Source organism: Rissa tridactyla, chromosome 1 (assembly GCF_028500815.1).
Source record: "Rissa tridactyla isolate bRisTri1 chromosome 1, bRisTri1.patW.cur.20221130, whole genome shotgun sequence".
Classification (NCBI taxonomy): Eukaryota; Metazoa; Chordata; class Aves; order Charadriiformes; family Laridae; genus Rissa; species Rissa tridactyla.
The window spans coordinates 33,128,841-33,146,695 of record NC_071466.1 but is presented as its reverse complement, the minus strand read 5'-3'; the positions used below and the strand labels follow the sequence as shown (position 1 = coordinate 33,146,695).

Below are 17,855 nucleotides of genomic sequence, written 5' to 3'. Positions count from 1 at the left end.
CGCTCTTTCACTTTGTGAGGAAAACACACGCCAGCTGTTCTGACATTTATGAAAAATTTACATTGGGTTCTTGATTTTCTAAGAAGTCCAAATTTCTCCTCCTTTGTCACCGACACCCAAATAAACAAACCAGCTCAAAGCCAAAAATCCTCAAAACCACAACCCAGAGGAGTCATGCTGCAAAGCAAATCGAAAAGAAATCTGAGTCCAGAGCTTCTGCTTTGAATGTCTTCTTTAATGAGGCTCTGAAGGATGAATTCAGCAGAGGAGGGCAGACACTGCTGGTTTATTTAGTTACTTATTTTAAGTTTTAGTTCAGAGTCAGATTCTCTCAGTGCTCTTCAGTTAATTGAAGGCATTTCAGCATGAGACGTCAAATACCAGAGGCCTCCCTGAAATCCCTGTGACTGATCTTACATAATTAACACACACTGAGCTACTTGCTTTGAACCAGAAAATTTCAAGAGGGTTTCACTGAGGGCACAAAGGGCTCCATGCTTACCTTTTGGGTGGGTTCATTCTAATACAGACTTCTGCACAAGGTGGGGGAAGCGCAACATGCGCACACAAACATCAGCTGCACGAAAACTGCATTCATGTCACTTATTAGCTATTTCTGTTTGCACTGACCTTCAGTTTTAACCTAAAAAGTTTGTTGTTAATTAAAATCATACACTTCTACTACAGTAATAATATAAAGGGCCAGAGCCTCAGGTGCAAAAAAAAAAAATTAAATTATTTGATTTTATGTAAGCATAAATTCCTAACTGGGAGCACTTTGCACGCTGGGGTTCATCTTCTCCACTGCTCATCGGAAGAGTGGCAAAAGTAACTCAGGTCTGTGTCACAGAGTTAGAGGAGAGCAATAGCATTAGCAAAAACCTAGTGCTATAATTAGAATACGAGTAGTGCAGCTCATTTAGCTCACTAGCACCCAGAAGATAGGAAAGGATCAAGAGAGTGAGACTCTCTTATGTACATCTGAATACAAACAGGTTCGCTGTTTTATGCAAACAACATTCATCAGAAGTAAGTTTTGCTCTGTGGGTACCTACACATTAATTTGCAGTCTCATTTGTTATCCTGCTAAACCAATTAACGGTATAATAGTTTTCAAATAGCCTTCCAAGCTGTTTTGTTAGAGGCATTACTATTTGAAGTAGTAGGACATCACCCTTTGTTTTGGCTGAGGCTCCTAGATCTTAACACTTTCTGTTTGACCCCCAGATCTGTTGTACTTCACTTATGCAAAAGCCCCTCATTTCAGCAGGACCGTTCAAACACAAAGCTACCGACATGTGCAAGCACTTGCAGAATCAGGGCAGTAAGTGAATGCTATTTTATTCCCCTTATTCTACTGTTTCCCCAGCATAAAAACCTTATTTGTCTTCCCCAACATTACCTCATACCTTGTCTGTCTTTTTTTCTTGTTTTTCCAATATGGCCATGTTTTCTTTCAGAATTTTCACAATCTCAGCAGGGTTTTTGTGTGATTTACTAAACAAAGGCATGGTTTTTCTTCACCTGGATTTCTTCCTTCAGGATAGAAGAGGACTGCCTTAAAAGAAACAAGAAACAAAAATAGCTCTTAAGGTTTATAAGAAAATGCAACAAAAACACACAAAGACATTATGAATAAGAAAAGGTTATGCCTCAGGCACTATATTTTGCTTCGGCTACTCAGTAGGGCAGTAAAAGTTCTCACGTACAGTCACAAGCCACCATTAGCATGTGGAAAGCAGCTACTCAGCACCTGCGCAGGAGCTGGATGCTTCCTAAAGGCCCCTGACCTACAGGTCGGTGCTCCAGCGAGTCTATGTCTATGGCCCAATGTTTTTTTGGACACTGCATATCTGGCAGGCTCCACTAGATTTCTGATAGGGGTTTCTGCCAAACTTCACCGGCTTCATCACGATGCAGATAACCAACTGTAGACGCCAGCATACCAAAAGCGTCCTTTGTTTAGAGCATTGCAAGATAAGGTCCCAGCTTCTCCACCATCGCTCCTTGTTCTTCAGCTGCTTTTCTTTCTCAGCCTAAAGCTTCTCGAGAAGCAGCAGTAGAAGCTACCCCCTAAGTCTGACAGACTTCAAGAATCTGTGGGTCAGATCTCACTTGTGTAAAACATTGCCTGAATTAAATAAGGAATAGAAGGTCAGGCCCAAATATGGACACAAGTGTTTTCATGACATTTAAATGAAAAACTGAGCATTTGAACAAAAATGGGGTTGTTTGTTACATTTAAAACATTCTTCCTCTATATGGTTAAAAAGGCAAATACCACATCACTGTATTTATACATGAAAGAAACCAAGTAGCTTAGTTTCTGATCCTACATAGCATTAAGTTCTGAATTCCCATGGGTTTTGCTGAGGGTCTGATACAAATGAAGTCAATAGACAGACTACAGATGGGAACATGCTCTGGTTCAGGCAATACCACTTTCCAGGGAGAGAAGAGCACCGTTCTGGACTGTATTCCAGTTTGTACAGTAACAAAGAAGAGGTTAAAAAAAAAAAAAAAGGCAAAAATAATGTCAAACTTCCATCTCTTTCCACAACAAAAGACAACCATCACCATCCCGCCACACACACATTTGCAAGGTAAGCTGTGAAAACATAACTATATACACAAACCACTTCAATCTCCTTATTCTTCTTCAACTTTTACAATTTAAAAAAAAAAGCTTTATAGAAGAGGTTTTAAAGGAGAGAACTAAATGAGCACAATACACATCGTACAAAGAAGAAAACAATGGTGTAACGGTTTCCCAGTTGTCCCAAAGCACCCACTCCCTTCAGGCTTCCTTGTTACTACTCACACATTACAGAGTCCACCATGAAGTATGACCCCATTTGTGCCATACATCCATGTGTTACTAATCCCCAAATATCCTATGGAATTAATACCCAGATTAGATATACATTCTATTACAACTATAAATAGCAACCATATAAAACAGCCAAGTATAAAATTCAAACCATAGAGGAGTACTTTAAAAAAGAAATTTAAAAAAAAACCTAAACGGACTGTGTCCTAACATCTTATTAAAAACATTTCAAAATATTTTTGCAGATTATCTTTACGAGAACAGTTTCTATGACACGCAGGAAATAGTTTTAAATGTCTTATTTAAACCAAAAGTTTCTTTATAGTGTCCAGAGCAGGGGAATTTGTGTATAGCTTCTCATTTGTTGCTAGGTCAGTTTTACAGAAATATTTTCCCATCCAACATCTGAAAGCTCACCTCTTTCGGATTTCCATTTTCAAGCTTCTCACGGTTCAGTTCAAACTCATTTTTATTTCTGCATTTTTGGCTACGTAACCTTCATTACTTGGCTGAGCTCTGAGCTGAGGACTCCTGCTCCCATGGAGCTCACAACTGCGAGCTTTGGCAGCACCATCCGACCAGCAACCGAGCAGAGTCACACCTCAACTTGCCAACGTGCAAGACTGAAGACTGGGTATGCTAACAACTAACTGCTTTGGGCATGTTCAGCTACATACAAGCACTGCAAAAGACTGGGATGCCAGTATTATACAATACATTTGTTTAAACACTGCTAGCAAGCACCAAGCACCCCATAATCCCACACGTGCTGCAATTAGAAGATTACTAATTCACAACACACTTTGAGAAGGACCTGATTCTGCAAGTTTTCATTATCTGTGAAGACACTGCATGAGGACGTGAACGTGCAAAAGAGAGACAGAGTCTGAGAGCAGCAGCTTAACAGGCACGTTGCGTTTCAGAAAAGCAGTATTTTCATCCAAGGTGGGGTAGGCTTATTCAGATTGCTGAACATATCCCTTCATCTTCCCCTTTTAGAAGTCTCCACACAAGGAAAAGCAAAGGTGGAGAAAAATTGATTTTTAAATTGAAATACTCATGAGCTAGAGGTTCTGAGATTTAAAAAAAACCTGAAGTCTACATTTCTAACTTAAATGTTGACTATAAATTATAAACACATTTTCCTCCCAAAAAGTAACTTACATAGCTGTCTAGAGTATGGTGTCTGTATTTAAATAATCACTCATTTTGCCATAAAACTCCAAGAGCCAGGCTAGCACTTTTCCACCGTATACTTCCAGTCTCACCGCCAAGCCACCACAGCACTGCTCAGCGATAAAATACCATTCCTCTTCACTTCACACCCTACCAAGTCTCCTAATCGCAACAGCAAAATCACTGATAATAGGGCAGGAAGGGACTCAAGAGACTGTTTAGTTCATCCCTCCGCTGAACAGAGCCAAGTCTCTGCTTCACTTCATTTATCAGTCTTACATACAAAGCAAAGCATCCACTGTATGCAAGTGGAGGGAGACAGAGAGAAAAAGGGGAAGAGCCCCAGATGTGCATCGAAGAACATTTATGTATTTACCCCTTTCCACGACACAGTTTTTAACCCATCAGCAGCTGACAAAAGATGATGCATCCAGAAAATCTATACTGGCAGCTGCAGGTTATGGTCCCTTTTGCTTCTCCATGCAGGAATCCCCTAGGGAGGATGTGCTATTCACAATTACAGGGAGAAGTAAATGGGGGTAAAGTCGCTTTGCTGAGATTTAGGATGTGATGTCTTTTGGATGGCTATTCCATAAGGCACATGGCAGAACAAGGACTCTTCTCCTCCAGCTTTGCTCCTCATGATTGGATTCTCTAGCATCAAAAAAAGCACAAGCTCTTGCTAAAATTCATAGCACAGCTGGGGCGTTTCTGCTGTGTCCTCTCTTTACATCAGCTCTCTGCTCTCTAAGCTCTACTTGGAAGGTCTCGTCAGTAGAGGCACTCATTTGGTTTAAATTCCCTACTCCTTTCATCACCTATTTTCAGTTTGGTTTTTGGAACTCGGTATTTTCCGGGCATCTAGCCCTCTGTCAAGGTTGCTTGAAATCATCCAGTAGGACTTTGTTCAGAAGTTACCACACAAAGAGAAGTAGGATGAGATGGACAGCATGACCAGATAAGCTTCATTTCCTCAAGAAACCGCTCTAAAAATAACTGAAATACAAAGATGAATGACAACTGAAAAGAATACAACCACAGGCTCATACTACAATCCCTTGTTAATATATTTTTAGACAGAGAAAACACTGTAGAATCCATGCATCTGAATGGAAATACACTAAACTGAATATAATAGAAAATTAAATAGTTGAAGGAAAATAACCATGCAAAGGGAGACCGATCATCTGAGAAGGTTAGAGCAATTTGGAGATGGGATCTTATTTAGAGAGGAATGGGAATTAAGAGCCTACCCAAAAATTGTGGTGACTCAAAATAGGAAGATATTATCAACACAGAAGAGGACTGGAATATCATTACCTGAGAAACTGGATGGCCTCAAGGATGGAGATAATAAAAATGGGATAAAAATTAAGAGTAACGAGTATCAGATAATGCTGAACGGGAGAAGATGTACATGGCCCATCCCTGGAAACGTTCAAGGTCAGGTTGGACCGGGCTCTGACCAACCTGATCTAGTTGAAGATGTCCCTCCTTACTGCAGGGGTGTTGGACTAGATGACCTTTAAATGTCCCTTCCAACCCAAACTATTCTATGAATATCTGCTTCAAGCTGAGGACTTACCAACGAGAAATGACAAAGACATATACTCACCCAATGACTACACTGGTGTTTTACAGACAGAAGACAGACAGACACAAATCCCTGATGAATTAAGAAAGTAACCAGTAGAAATACAAAGGTATGCATGTCTTCGTACAAAGTCTTGATGGAACTTCATATGGAACATTGTACACAATCCTGAACACCCACAGTCAAGTAAAATCAACAGAGATTAGAGCGGGTACAGAGAAGGACCCTAGACTGTCCAGACAAATGGGAAAACCAGCATCTCTAGGAGGCTAAAACTGCTTGCCTTGGTAAGCTTAGAAGAAAAATACAAGTTTTCTTCTAAAAATACAAGAAAAAAAAGAAGTTACTTCAGGTTAAATAACAATAACACTTTATTTATGCAGAAACAAATGGCTATAAACTGCCGATGAATAAACTTAAGCTGAAAATATAAAATGAAAATATAAACGTTTCCAACCTTTGGAGAGTTAAGATTTTGAAATGACCTCCTCTACCAGGCACACTACAGAGCATCTGTTCATAAATTTTTGACACTGCTGTCTGGCAGCAAGGGACAGGGCTGAATGAGCCCCTTTCTTTCCTACTTTCTAGGAAAACTTTTTCCATCTAATGGTTATTCAACAGCATATGTTTTTATAACATCAGAAACGCACTGTGGACACTCCTGAATTCATAATGGGGGACCAGCCAAGTTCTGAAACATTTAGTTGTGATGATATTTCACTGGTGCTCTCGTGAGGAGCTTATGAGACCAAGGAAAGAAACAGCTGTATCTCACCAGACCAACTCTCCTGGCCTGGGAGGTTGTCGTGGGGTGAACGCCCCAGCAACGCTGTAGAAGGAACGGTGGTTTCCAAAGCCTGCCGTTGCCATCAGTATTAACAGGACATTTCAGGCGCCAGAGCTGGAGAGTCCAGTGCATTTTACGAGCCATACTTTTACAAAAATACTTTCAGGGAATATAATTCCGTTTTTATTTGAGAGAAAAAAAAAATGGCACTGATTTTATTTAAGGTAACTGACAGAAACACCAAAAGGCAATTTTAAAGCACCACTTTCTAAATGTTTGGCTGTTTCTGTCCAAGTCAGAAAAAAAGAAAAAAAATAAAATCACACAGACTAAAGCAGCAAGTTGAATCCAAAGGTGGATGAGGTTTACAAGATGTGAGTTTTAGGGTATTCAGTAGCCTGTCAAACATAACATAACATCCCTTCGTACTCAGGGCATGCCTTCCCTCAGAGGCCTCCAACTCTGCAAACATTTAACCAAGATGGAAAACACACTTCAAGAAAACCCCTATATATACTTGCTGTTATTCTGCCTCCTCTCCAAAGGGAGAAGCTGAAGCATAGAAAGATAGAAAGACTCACCCAAGACCACACAACAAAAAAAAAAACAGTGGCTGTGTCAGGAATGAAAGCTAGGTCATTCAACACCAAAGCCTATGCTTTATCAGTCTTCAAAGTATCTCTTCTGACAGTTTATTTGCTCATAAGGGGAATGCACTAAAAAAAAGATAATTAGTGTAACTTAAGCTCTTTAATACAACTATAAAGTACACTAAGATCTAGTTCTGTTTATAGGCACTCTCACCTATTTCTTTGCTCTTAATCATATAATTTCTCAAAAGATTACAGCGCAACTGAGCTTGTAAGCACGATGAAGGAAAAATGCAGATGGCAACGTCACTCTATTCACCGGCCCATCCCACTGTGAAGTGACTCAATTAAGCAGCTCAGCAACAAACACTTCCTCCTGCCCACGAAGGCAACAATGACAGAGGGCACGTGAGCCCACCCATGCACTCTTCGCAGATGTTCCTCCAGACAAGCCATTTGCTCTTCAAAACATGAATGAGCAAAAAATTTCCTTCCCTTCAAGTATCAGACATCTGTCTTGTCTTAGTTCCTAACCTTCATCTACTTATTGATCAGGATCAAAACATTTCAGTAACTTGTATTGGGTGAGAGCTTCTCTAAGGGAAAAAAACCCTTCATTTTCTATTCACCCCAGCGCGCTTAAGACTCATATTTTGGGCCTGAATGAGCACACTTTCTTCGTAATATTGCCTAAATAATAAAAGAGATGCCTTATTCCCTCATTTCCCCCTCCCACAATATTTGGGAAAGCTGTTGCAATTACTACAGAGTCACGTACTCAAACCAGAGGATGGAAGCCATCTGATCACCTGGAGAAGTCCAATCCGTCTTCCCCCATGCTGTCCACTCACACAACCCACATTTCATTCAGTACACAGAAGGAATCAGGGCTACACAACACATAACTTCTCTGCAAATCCTCAACGAGTTGCAGATTTTGGAATGCACGTTGCAAACGAGAAAAGAGATTACCAAGAGAGAGGACGGTTTTATGGTCAAGGTGAATGAATGCTGTCTCTGCTTGGCAACAAAATTATTCCAAAAACTCAAGAATTTACAATCATAGAATCGCCTAGTTGGAAGAGACCTTTTAGATCATCTAGTCCAACCATATACCAACCATTTACCCATCATAAGCCTTGCTGTTGGCTATGTGTTGCATTACCTGGAATGAAGATGGATACTGGCTGAAGCTTCACCAGGAACACACAAAACAATGCAGTAATTCCAGTAATGTCTACCACCACCACAAACGCCTTTTTTTAATAAGTGGCAAGCATCCTGAAGATCAGACATGTAAAATAAGTAGGCACCTGACCACCTCTTCAGAATGAGAATAATAATAATATCATGTAGTTGTTTGATAGTGTTATGGAACTGAAGGCACTCATGGTGATGCTCCACTCAAGCGTTGTGGTGTACCTCTATGGAAGCACTCAAAGAAATTAATAATTCTGGTTTTAATTGAGTGCTTGAATGCTCATTCATTAAAAAAAACCCAAAAAGCCTATATAGTCTCTCAGCAAACACGGGGAATAAAATGAAACACCGAATAGCTATCTGGTCACAGGGGCTGCAGTTTGATAAGTGCTTTGTTCCGTGATGATACCACCCTGCCCCACATCTGTTCACATCCCTACAGGCTCTGTTGGGGCAGTACCGCTGTTCGCAGGGCCACATGGCGAGCCAGGTCAGGGAACCGACCCAGGTTAACAAAAAACAGCCTGGTGGGGAAAAAACGGTCACACAGGTTTCCAGTCCAGTTCTCCACACAGCCTTACAAGGAGCCGTACCAGCACAAGAGGGGATGAAGGGGGTGGAAGGAGAGTGGAGAGATGGGGCTGCTGGAGCAGATGCTACAGCTCAAATGTTCACCAGCCAAACCCAGAAGGGGGCAGAGATGATGGGAAAAGGGGTATAAATGTGCGATGATACAAAACCAGACAGAAAGTTAATATAAGTAGCCTAGGTGGGGTACAGAGCACAGCCTACATTGGCACAGGTAAATGCCAGAATTAAAGTTAGGAACTTTTTGAGTGTTTGACTCTGCTGCCTAGTATCCTTTTATTGCAGCAAGTCCTGTGCTACCACATCTATTATTATTATAAAATATTTACTATAAAATAATATTTGCACACCGCAATGCCAGGTAATATTCAGATTCTAAACCCACGCAGAAGCAGCGTCCCGTAGCACCATACTCACACCTTCATCAGTCACCTCTGGATTATGTGCTACAGAGATGCTCCCACTCATGCTAACAAATTGAATACAAGTAGTAGATTATTACTTTATGTTGAATAAAACTAGAAAGATATGAAACCAGCAGATTTTACAGCCACGAAATATGCAGGATTGATGAGTCAAGAATATTTGGGATTCTTATTTCCATTTGTCACCATGGAGGTCTTTTAAACCTAAAAAAATTAAAGAACTCAATTCCACGCCTAACTGTAATCCATATCAAAACTCCCACGAGCTCAGTCGTGCAGAAAGAGGTCTCTTAACTAATGTCTCCTAAGTACACACAATTCTAAGGTAACAGCCCTTAACAGCTTTTCACTTACTTAAGTAAAAGAGAAATCAAGTTAAATCTCCATTTCTAGTAGTAATAACAACAGCAGAAATAATGGAAACTGGTAATACAATTTAAATAACACAGGCAGCAGCCAAGAGGGAATAGGCCTTCCCCTAAACCCATTAGCGAGGAACGTGACTACTATTTTTGCTTTTTGTTCAATATTACTGAAAGTTACCTCTCTACACAGCATTCATTTGACCATGTCCTTAGCAAGCCTGCTGTGTTACTTTCAACAGCTTCATACCACATTAAAATAATTTGCTATAGCAGTAATTTCACTTTACTACTAATATTAACCCAAGAAAGACTCTTTGCTCAGAAATAAAACTCCCCTTTGGCTCAATGGAAGTTGTGCCTGATAACAACTTCAGGAATAGCCCATTGCACAGAATTAGCATTCCAAGTTGACAGAGACCAATTGATTCCAAATAACGAGATGGTTAATTTCCATGCACCGTTTCTGGTGACGGTTCACGCGCGCGCTCATCTTCCCTTCGTCTCTAACCATTTCCCGCTGTCTTATGCAAGTGGCCACGCTCTCATTCCTCTGCATCTCGAGAGCCAGCCCACAGCTGCAGGCAGTCAGTGGAGAGCAGCAAGTGAAATGATATATTGCAGATATTTTATTTTTGGAAACGGCACTGTAAATAAAGCCATTTCCAGAGATATTCCATGGACACCGAGCGCTGGGTCGTGGAGCCAGCGCCTTATGTAACAGGAGGAGCATTGTTTAGGGTCGCCTGCTTTAAAAAGCCACTCCTGGTAACACAGTTTACAAAGCTATAAAAAGCTACCAGCGTTAACTATTGAGAACAGGCAGACAAGCGGCTTGTTACGAAAAAGGCTGGTGCTCGCTGGAAAAAAAAAAAAAAAAAAAAAAAAAGTTGTGTTAAATCACTTAACTTCCCGTCACTCGGAAGGACATCATCTCAGCTGACACTTACTGCGTGGAGAAAGGTGGGGGGTCCTAGGCAGCTCCGCGCAGCCCCATGGCCAGGGGCTGAAGACCTGGCTCTGCCGCCTCCCCGCTGCTGCTGTCAGTGGTCTTCCATTTAATTCCGCCTTATTCCCCCTTCTCCCTGGCTGATCACCGACACGTGGCAGAGACAAGGGATCCCACGGACTCGGCCTCCCGCTCTTCTTCTGCCGGGCGACCGTCAGCCTCTGGGAAAGCGTTAGCAGAAAGGATGGCTGGAACACGCACAGGCGCTCACAAGCAGCTGTAAATTTCCACTCCCCGGTCTCCCGGCCTCGCTCCGGAGCTCCTCGCTGTTCCCCGCTCCCGCCAGCTCCGTGGCTGGGTGTGCAGTTTTTCCCCACTGCCCTCCCCGCTTCCCACTCCCTCGCTCCTCGTCTGGCTGGCAGGCTCACACCCACCCCGCACACACCCCCCCTAAACTCCACGTCAGAGGAATGCCTGGAAAAGCAAAGGAAAGAAGAAGCGATCGCTCCGCCGAGAGTTTTCTCCAGGGTTAAGGGAGGAGATGCGACGATTTCGCATCGCTTCTGTAAGTTTCCATTCCCCACCGAAGTCTGTGGGTGTAGGGGAGGCACCGCTGCCGGGTCCTCACACCATCACGTGGCGGAGACTGCTGGAATTAAATTATTCACCTTGCCGTCCTGCTGGGAATGCAAATAAGGGAGCCCAACAGCCGGCTGCTGTTACAAGATAATAATAAAATCAACATGCTCACGCACCACATCTTTCAGCACAGTCCTGCCCAGAGAAGCCAAAGTTAAGCTCCTTCCTGCCTGACTATAAATTATAACATAAAGATAATACTTTTTTCACAATAATACTGGGGGGTCGGAAAAAAACACTGCAGTATAGCCTAAGCAAAATTTAAATCCCACTGAAGAAACGCATTAGCCTAAAGTATTTTTTCAAAGGCTAATGTGAAGGGGGGGAAAAAATAAAATCATGCAATTAAAATATTCTGAAACAAGTGCTACCAGCTATTATCAAGACAGCAAAATTCAATTAAAAGAATTTTTTAATGCTTCACTCTTCTCTCTCGGCAGCTATTGCTCAGCAAGCACCACATATTCCCAAAGGGAACTGTGAATGCCTTCCCCCCTGCTCCCCCCAGCTGTCTAACAGGCGTTGAAAGCAAGGAAAGGAGGATGCTTTACCATCCACCGTGGGCACTGCAGGATGGGGATTTAAATCCCATCCTCACACGGATCTCGGCCAAGCCCCAGCAGGGATGAGAGCCCAGCACGTAACTATGCTGAGCTCACCAGGTCGGGGCAAGATTTCACCTCCCATTCCCTCTTCCTTGGGGCAAAGCCCAGCCAAAGTCCCATATTATTAAACATAATTCTGTATACTACATTTGCTTGGGGAGCTAATCTCAGCCCTTGCCGCATACCAGCGCTACAGTCGCATCAGATCTTAATTTACGGCTCACCTGCAGTAGCTGTGCACAGCTCTACATTGGAGGCAACTAAAAAAGCACAAGAAATCTCATTTCTGAGGAATACAGACGAAACAGACACCTTTTAAAGGGCTAACATCCTTTGCTAGCGATCCCAGTTCCTAACCGAGGTAAGCAGGAGTATCTCAAATCCTCAGTGGGAAAAGCCATGGATCTGGCCAACTTCAGTCACTCCCTGTCCCTCCCAGACTCAGGGAGCCAGCAGCAGTCCCTGCTCCCTTAACCTCCCCGCATTTCCTCCTGCCTTTGCACAGGAGGTGCCGAGCCCACCTCAGATCAGCAGATTTGTGCTCTCAACTTATCTGCAAAGCGTGCCACCGTCTGTGCTTACACTTTACCTAGCAGACCATCAGGATACCTCAGACCCATGTTTTCAGGCTGCCCTGAACAGTGCTGGGAACAGGCACTGGTGCTGCCCCCGCTGCACCCAAAAGCGCTGCAACAAGTGACACCAAGTGGCAATCTCTGCTCCAAACCTGTAGTGAGATATTGTTCCAGCACAGAATTAAAGGCTTCACATGAGACACCCGGGCCAGGTTTCCTCTCCAGGCCACCTCCAGAGAGAGCTCCAGAGAGCTCTCTCTCTCCTCTCTCTCTCTCCAGAGAGAGCGAGGGATGCTGTGGACACCAAGCTTGGAGTGGGACGAGCAACCCTCCAAAGTGGCATCTTTCTCCATGAAGCTTAGCAAGCATGGGGACAACCAGCACAGGCTGACGTTTCACAACATGAAGGACTTGGTGGGGGGGAAACCAGCGCTGGGCACTGATTTGTGGGTGGGCAGGCAAGGGAAGGGGCAATCTGCCCTGCAGCACCTTCCACCCACTCCAGGGTTGGCCCTTTCTTTTTTATTGGATACCGTGGCTGTCAGGTAAATGCCATAGTGAAAGTGAAACGATAAAAACTCTGCTCTTGGGCTGCTACTGAAGGTACCAGCTTTTCCTAAGGCAACACAAAAATCTAGGCATGTTATGTCATTAATCTTCACCGTGTGTTTTTAAGAGACTAACTCCTTTTTTTCCTCTCCTGAGGGAAATCACATCCTTTCCGTAGTGCATCCACTACTACTTCAACAGGTAAAAAGACATCCCTCTGTCACCCCACAGATTTAAACATTGGCACGTGCTACCCTGCAGTTGAATAATCACAGAAATGATTGAATGATTACAAAAAAAGCTGTTTTAGTTGCACATTAAGAGGCCCCACAGGATAATCTGTGTGTCACCGGGTTCCCTGAAGTATTCACCGCACATTCTGAGTAAGCAGCCCTTTGGAAGCATAAGAACTTTTATCTAAAAAATTACTGCCCTCTGTTTCAGAATAAATATGCCTGCTTTCCTGGTTCTGAGGAGTAAATGTAATATGCACGCACTTTACAGTTCAATTCTGCAATCTTCTACCTTAGGAAATACTTCTGGACTTTTAATAGGGGATTGAGTGCACCCTCAGTAAGTTCGCAGACGACACCAAACTAGGAGGGAGTGTTGATCTGCTTGAGGGTAGGAAGGCTCTACAGAGGGACCTGGACAGGCTGGATCGATGGGCCAAGGCCAACTCTATGAGGTTTAATAAAGCCAAGTGCCGGGTCCTGCATTTTGGTCACAACAACCCCAAGCAACGCTACAGGCTTGGGGAAGAGTGGCTGGAAAGCTGCCCAGCAGAAAAGGACCTGGGGGTGCTGGTGGACGGCCAGCTTAACATGAGCCAGCAGTGTGCCCAGGTGGCCAAGAAGGCCAACAGCATTCTGGCTTGTATCAGGAATAGCGTGGCCAGCGGGAGCAGGGAAGTGATGGTGCCTCTGTACTCGGCACTGGGGAGGCCTCACCTCGAGTCCTGTGTTCAGTTCTGGGCCCCTCTGTACAAGAGGGACATTGAGGTGCTGGAGCGTGTCCAGAGGAGAGCTACCAGGCTGGTGAGGGGTCTGGAGACCAGGTCATACGAGGAGAGGCTGAGGGAGCTGGGCATGTTTAGCTTGGAGAAGAGGAGGCTGAGGGGAGACCTCATTGCCCTCTACAACTACCTGAAAGGAGGTTGGAGAGAGGTGGGTGTTGGCCTCTTCTCCCAAGTGAATAATGACAGGACCAGAGGAAATGGTCTGAAGTTGTGGCAGGGGAGGTTTAGATCAGATATTAGGAAGAATTGCTTTACTGAAAGAGTGGTCAGGCACTGGAACAGCCTGCCCAGGGAGGTGGTTGAGTCACCATCCCTAGAGGTGTTTAAGAAACGTCTAGATGTGGCACTTCAGGGCACGCTCTAGTGGCAGAGACTGTAGGGGGTTTTTTTGGTGTGTGTATGGTGGGACTCGATCTCAAAGGTCCTTTCCAACCATGAAGATTCTATGATTCTAGGAGCCCTCTATGCACTGGGCGAGCAAGAAACATGCCTGTCCCCATCCCTGCATTGCAGCAGGAAAAACGGTGCAAAGCAGAGTAGCTAAAGGGGCAGGGAAAAAAAAAAATCTCAGCTTTTCCAATACTCTGTTTCATCTTCAGTGCAGTTAATTCTCAGATGACAGGAAAAGGCTTTGAACTGTCCAACAGGAATTAAACCGTAATTACTTAGTGCTCTTACCTGTTTGGTTTTTTTTGTTGCCAAGAGGTTATTAAATATTTCAAAGGAAATGTTTTCTTCAATTCATAATTTGTCACCATTTCAAACGTGGAATGACGTAATTATGAACAGCCAACAATTCTTTATAGTCTCAAAGTACACTGAAAAAAAAATCTCTGTGGACTGCTAAAGGACTCCAGGCTCCACATATTTAAATTCCATTATATTTATTTCCTTTAAAGTGAGCACAGTCCTCAGGCTAAAGCATGGTTAGAGTACTTTTGAGAAATGTTTGTCCTTGTTTTCGTAACTTAAAATCATGCCATCTAATAAAGACCAGAGGAAGAAAACCCCAGTCCATTATTCCTGCTCTTTCCATTTGTTTTCTAAAGTGGAAGAGAGAAATTAGGGAGCTTGAACAATGAGTTCAAGCAATTTCGCAATAAATTACAGAGACGGATGATAAACATACAGTACATATATATTAATTCTTCTCATTTAATCATCCACTTCCAGTCTGTCTACCTCCTCCGAGATGACTTCCAGCATTCCAAAGCCCTAAGCAGTCTCAGATAGTAACAACAAAAAATTTCCTTCTTTTCCCCCAAAACTGCTCTATGCCAAGGCCCCAGGCCATCAAAATTCAATTCTCTACAGTGACAGGTTTAGTTGTGTAATACTGGATTATCAAGAAGAGAAACTTTAGGGTTCTAAAAAGATTCCCCCGCCCTCCAAAACCTGAAAACTAAAGAAAAACCCCCTAACAAGGGATTTTGTCCTACCCTTACAGATCCCAAGATATCAACATTATGGCAATTTATCAGGGTGGAGGGAACTAAAAACAAGTTACTTACATTATCTACATCATAAAGCTGTTACACTTTAACTCAAGGCATTTCGCTTTACGATAAAGCAATATAAAAAGTGTGCCCAACAACACTTCTAAAACCTCATAAAATAAGAGGAGAGACTTTACAGTAACTTCGCGCTTGCATGTTCTTCTACAAGTTCGCAGATACTCATTTTCCACATATCCCCTGCAAAAGCAGTGTGGCCACTCCAAATTAATGCCATTAAAACTCTTCTTCATCTAATTGATCCCCAATACAGACATACACCAACACCCCCACTTTCATTCTTTCTCCTTCAGACAATCTCGGAGGCAGACAAGCTCAGACCTGAGACCATATACCAATCCCCCCAAAACAGCCACCAGCACCAAAAGGCAAATTAACATTTGGCTGCTCATCCCACTACAAAACAAGACCAAAAAAAGGGATACAGGCTACAGGGGTACAGAGGGGCAGGTGGCTTTCCCTACGGTCATTAAAAAAAAAAAGCCACAAAGCTTCTGGCCTCTCTCACGACTGGGAAACTGAAATTTCTTTAGTGAAGCGTGGGGGAACAGAAAGAAGCCAGAGGCAGCAGCAGATCTGTAGCTGCATTTGAGCTGAAGTAAGCAGGGGGATTTAAATGAATGCTTTGTATAAGCTATGCCTGAAAATGCAAACACGTCTTCTATGATTTTCCCCTCTTCTTCCTCCTGGCTCCCTCTAGTGCTTTTAAGCACATACTGCCTTCTCCTTCCTGTTTTATTTAATACAAATATAAACAGTTGGTAAGATTTTTTTTTTTTAAAGAGCTGCACCAACTCTTATAAACTGCTCGTGAGTGTTTTCTGAACATATTATTCACATGTACATCACTCCAGCAATCACACACTGACACTGGCCTTTCTACCAGAAACCTTTATGCATTAAATACTTTACATACGGGCCAGCATATTTAAAATTTTACTCATTTTAAAGGCATCCATCAGCTTAGAGAAATTCAGATGAAATGAATCTGTTTCCCCGTACGTTCCCACACCAAACAGGAATTACATCTAAACAGGAGGTTACTAAAGCCCAACAGCTGAAAAACAAAACAGATTAAAATTTTATGTGTGTTTTAAAGGGTCACTTATAAAATGTTAATCATGTCCCTTATCTACTGTGTCTCAAAATAAAACACAATTAAGAACCATACCTGCCCTCCCACTTTTATGAGTGGAGGAACAGTGAACTCATGACAATATCGGGCTTTTTACCTGCGGACATATGCAAACAGAAAGTAGTCCCCAAAACCATTAACTCCCTAAAGAGCTAAGCAGGTGGTTTTAATACAATTAAAGCCTTCACCTCTCCAAACTGCTTCTACGCCAGCTCTGTACAGTCAATGGCTTCAGTGGCCATGTTTGTTTGTTTACAATCTGTTCACAGAATTAAAAATGGGAAAAGGAAAGCTCATTTCAGAAGAAACAAGAAAAAGAGCTTTGCCAAAGATCTAAAATTTAGCTTCTCATCATACGTGTACCATGAGAGGCTCAATCTTACAGTGTGTATCGCAGCATACTGTAAAAAAAAAAGTTATTTACAGTAGCAACAAATAGTTATACATGGCCAAATAAGCCCTCGCTGTCTAGTATGCTGAAAGATGGTCCTTGCATCACTGCTGGCATTTTTCTTCACTAGATTGCAAAATTCTTTCGTGTGTATATGAGCATTTATGTGCCATCTCCCATTTCTCAAACATTCAAACAATATTAATACTGTTTAGTCGTCTTGCAAATACTGAAATTTGGTTGCTGGTTTCCACATGACTTTAGCGAGCAATTTTCTTAATGTTAGGCATGAGTTAGTCAGACAGCATGCTCACGTGTGCAAAAAACACATCTATGTTTCCTGCAACTTCCCTGGTGGCGAAAGTCAATGGAGCATCCCTAACTAGAGCTCTACACTTCCTAATAGTGCCCGAAGCTGAAAGGTGTATTACTGCATATTCATCTCACTAACGGTGACATGCAATGAAAATACCACGCAGATCAATTGACTTTTGATGACAGTAATTCCTGTATACATAATGCGTGGCTCCGTTTCTGACAAGGTGGAAGGCAGTTTGGGATTAAGACTTTTCCTCTATTGACCCCTCCTATAGAAGTCTAAGGCATTTTTCATCAGATGGTCTCAAGATGACTTGCAAACAAACAAAGGCTTTATTTGAAACACAAGTTAAAGGCTCCTGTGAGGCACTGAATAACACCCACTTTAGCATGAGGAAACTGAGGTGGCACTATGCAAACGCTCAAAGATGTACACTCTAAAATGTACTGTTAAAGAACGTCAATAGATAGGAACCATCATTCCAGATCAGACAAAGATCCATCAAATCCCACCTCCATGAGCAGCTGACACCAAGTGCAAAGTAGAAAAAGAAATATATACCAAAAGAATGATGACTCTACTCTTCTGCTTCTGGCAATTAGCCCC

At 42.7% G+C, this 17,855-nt stretch overlaps 1 protein-coding gene across 6 annotated transcripts in view; it reads right to left on the bottom strand.

The window, feature by feature from the left end:
- The window catches only part of CAB39L (calcium binding protein 39 like), a 68,218-nt gene that overhangs the window by 35,907 nt on the left and 14,456 nt on the right, over positions 1–17,855 (bottom strand). For 2 of the 6 annotated variants that reach the window (XM_054215929.1, XM_054215920.1), the window contains one exon: positions 1,410–1,558. In XM_054215929.1, coding sequence (XP_054071904.1) covers positions 1,410–1,511 — 102 coding nt within the window. In that variant the 5' untranslated portion in view covers positions 1,512–1,558. Of the gene's footprint in view, positions 1–1,402; positions 1,559–10,505; positions 10,899–10,949; positions 11,144–17,855 lie in introns of those variants that run through there. The other 4 variants (XM_054215898.1, XM_054215907.1, XM_054215915.1 and 1 more) reach the window with 4 other exon arrangements.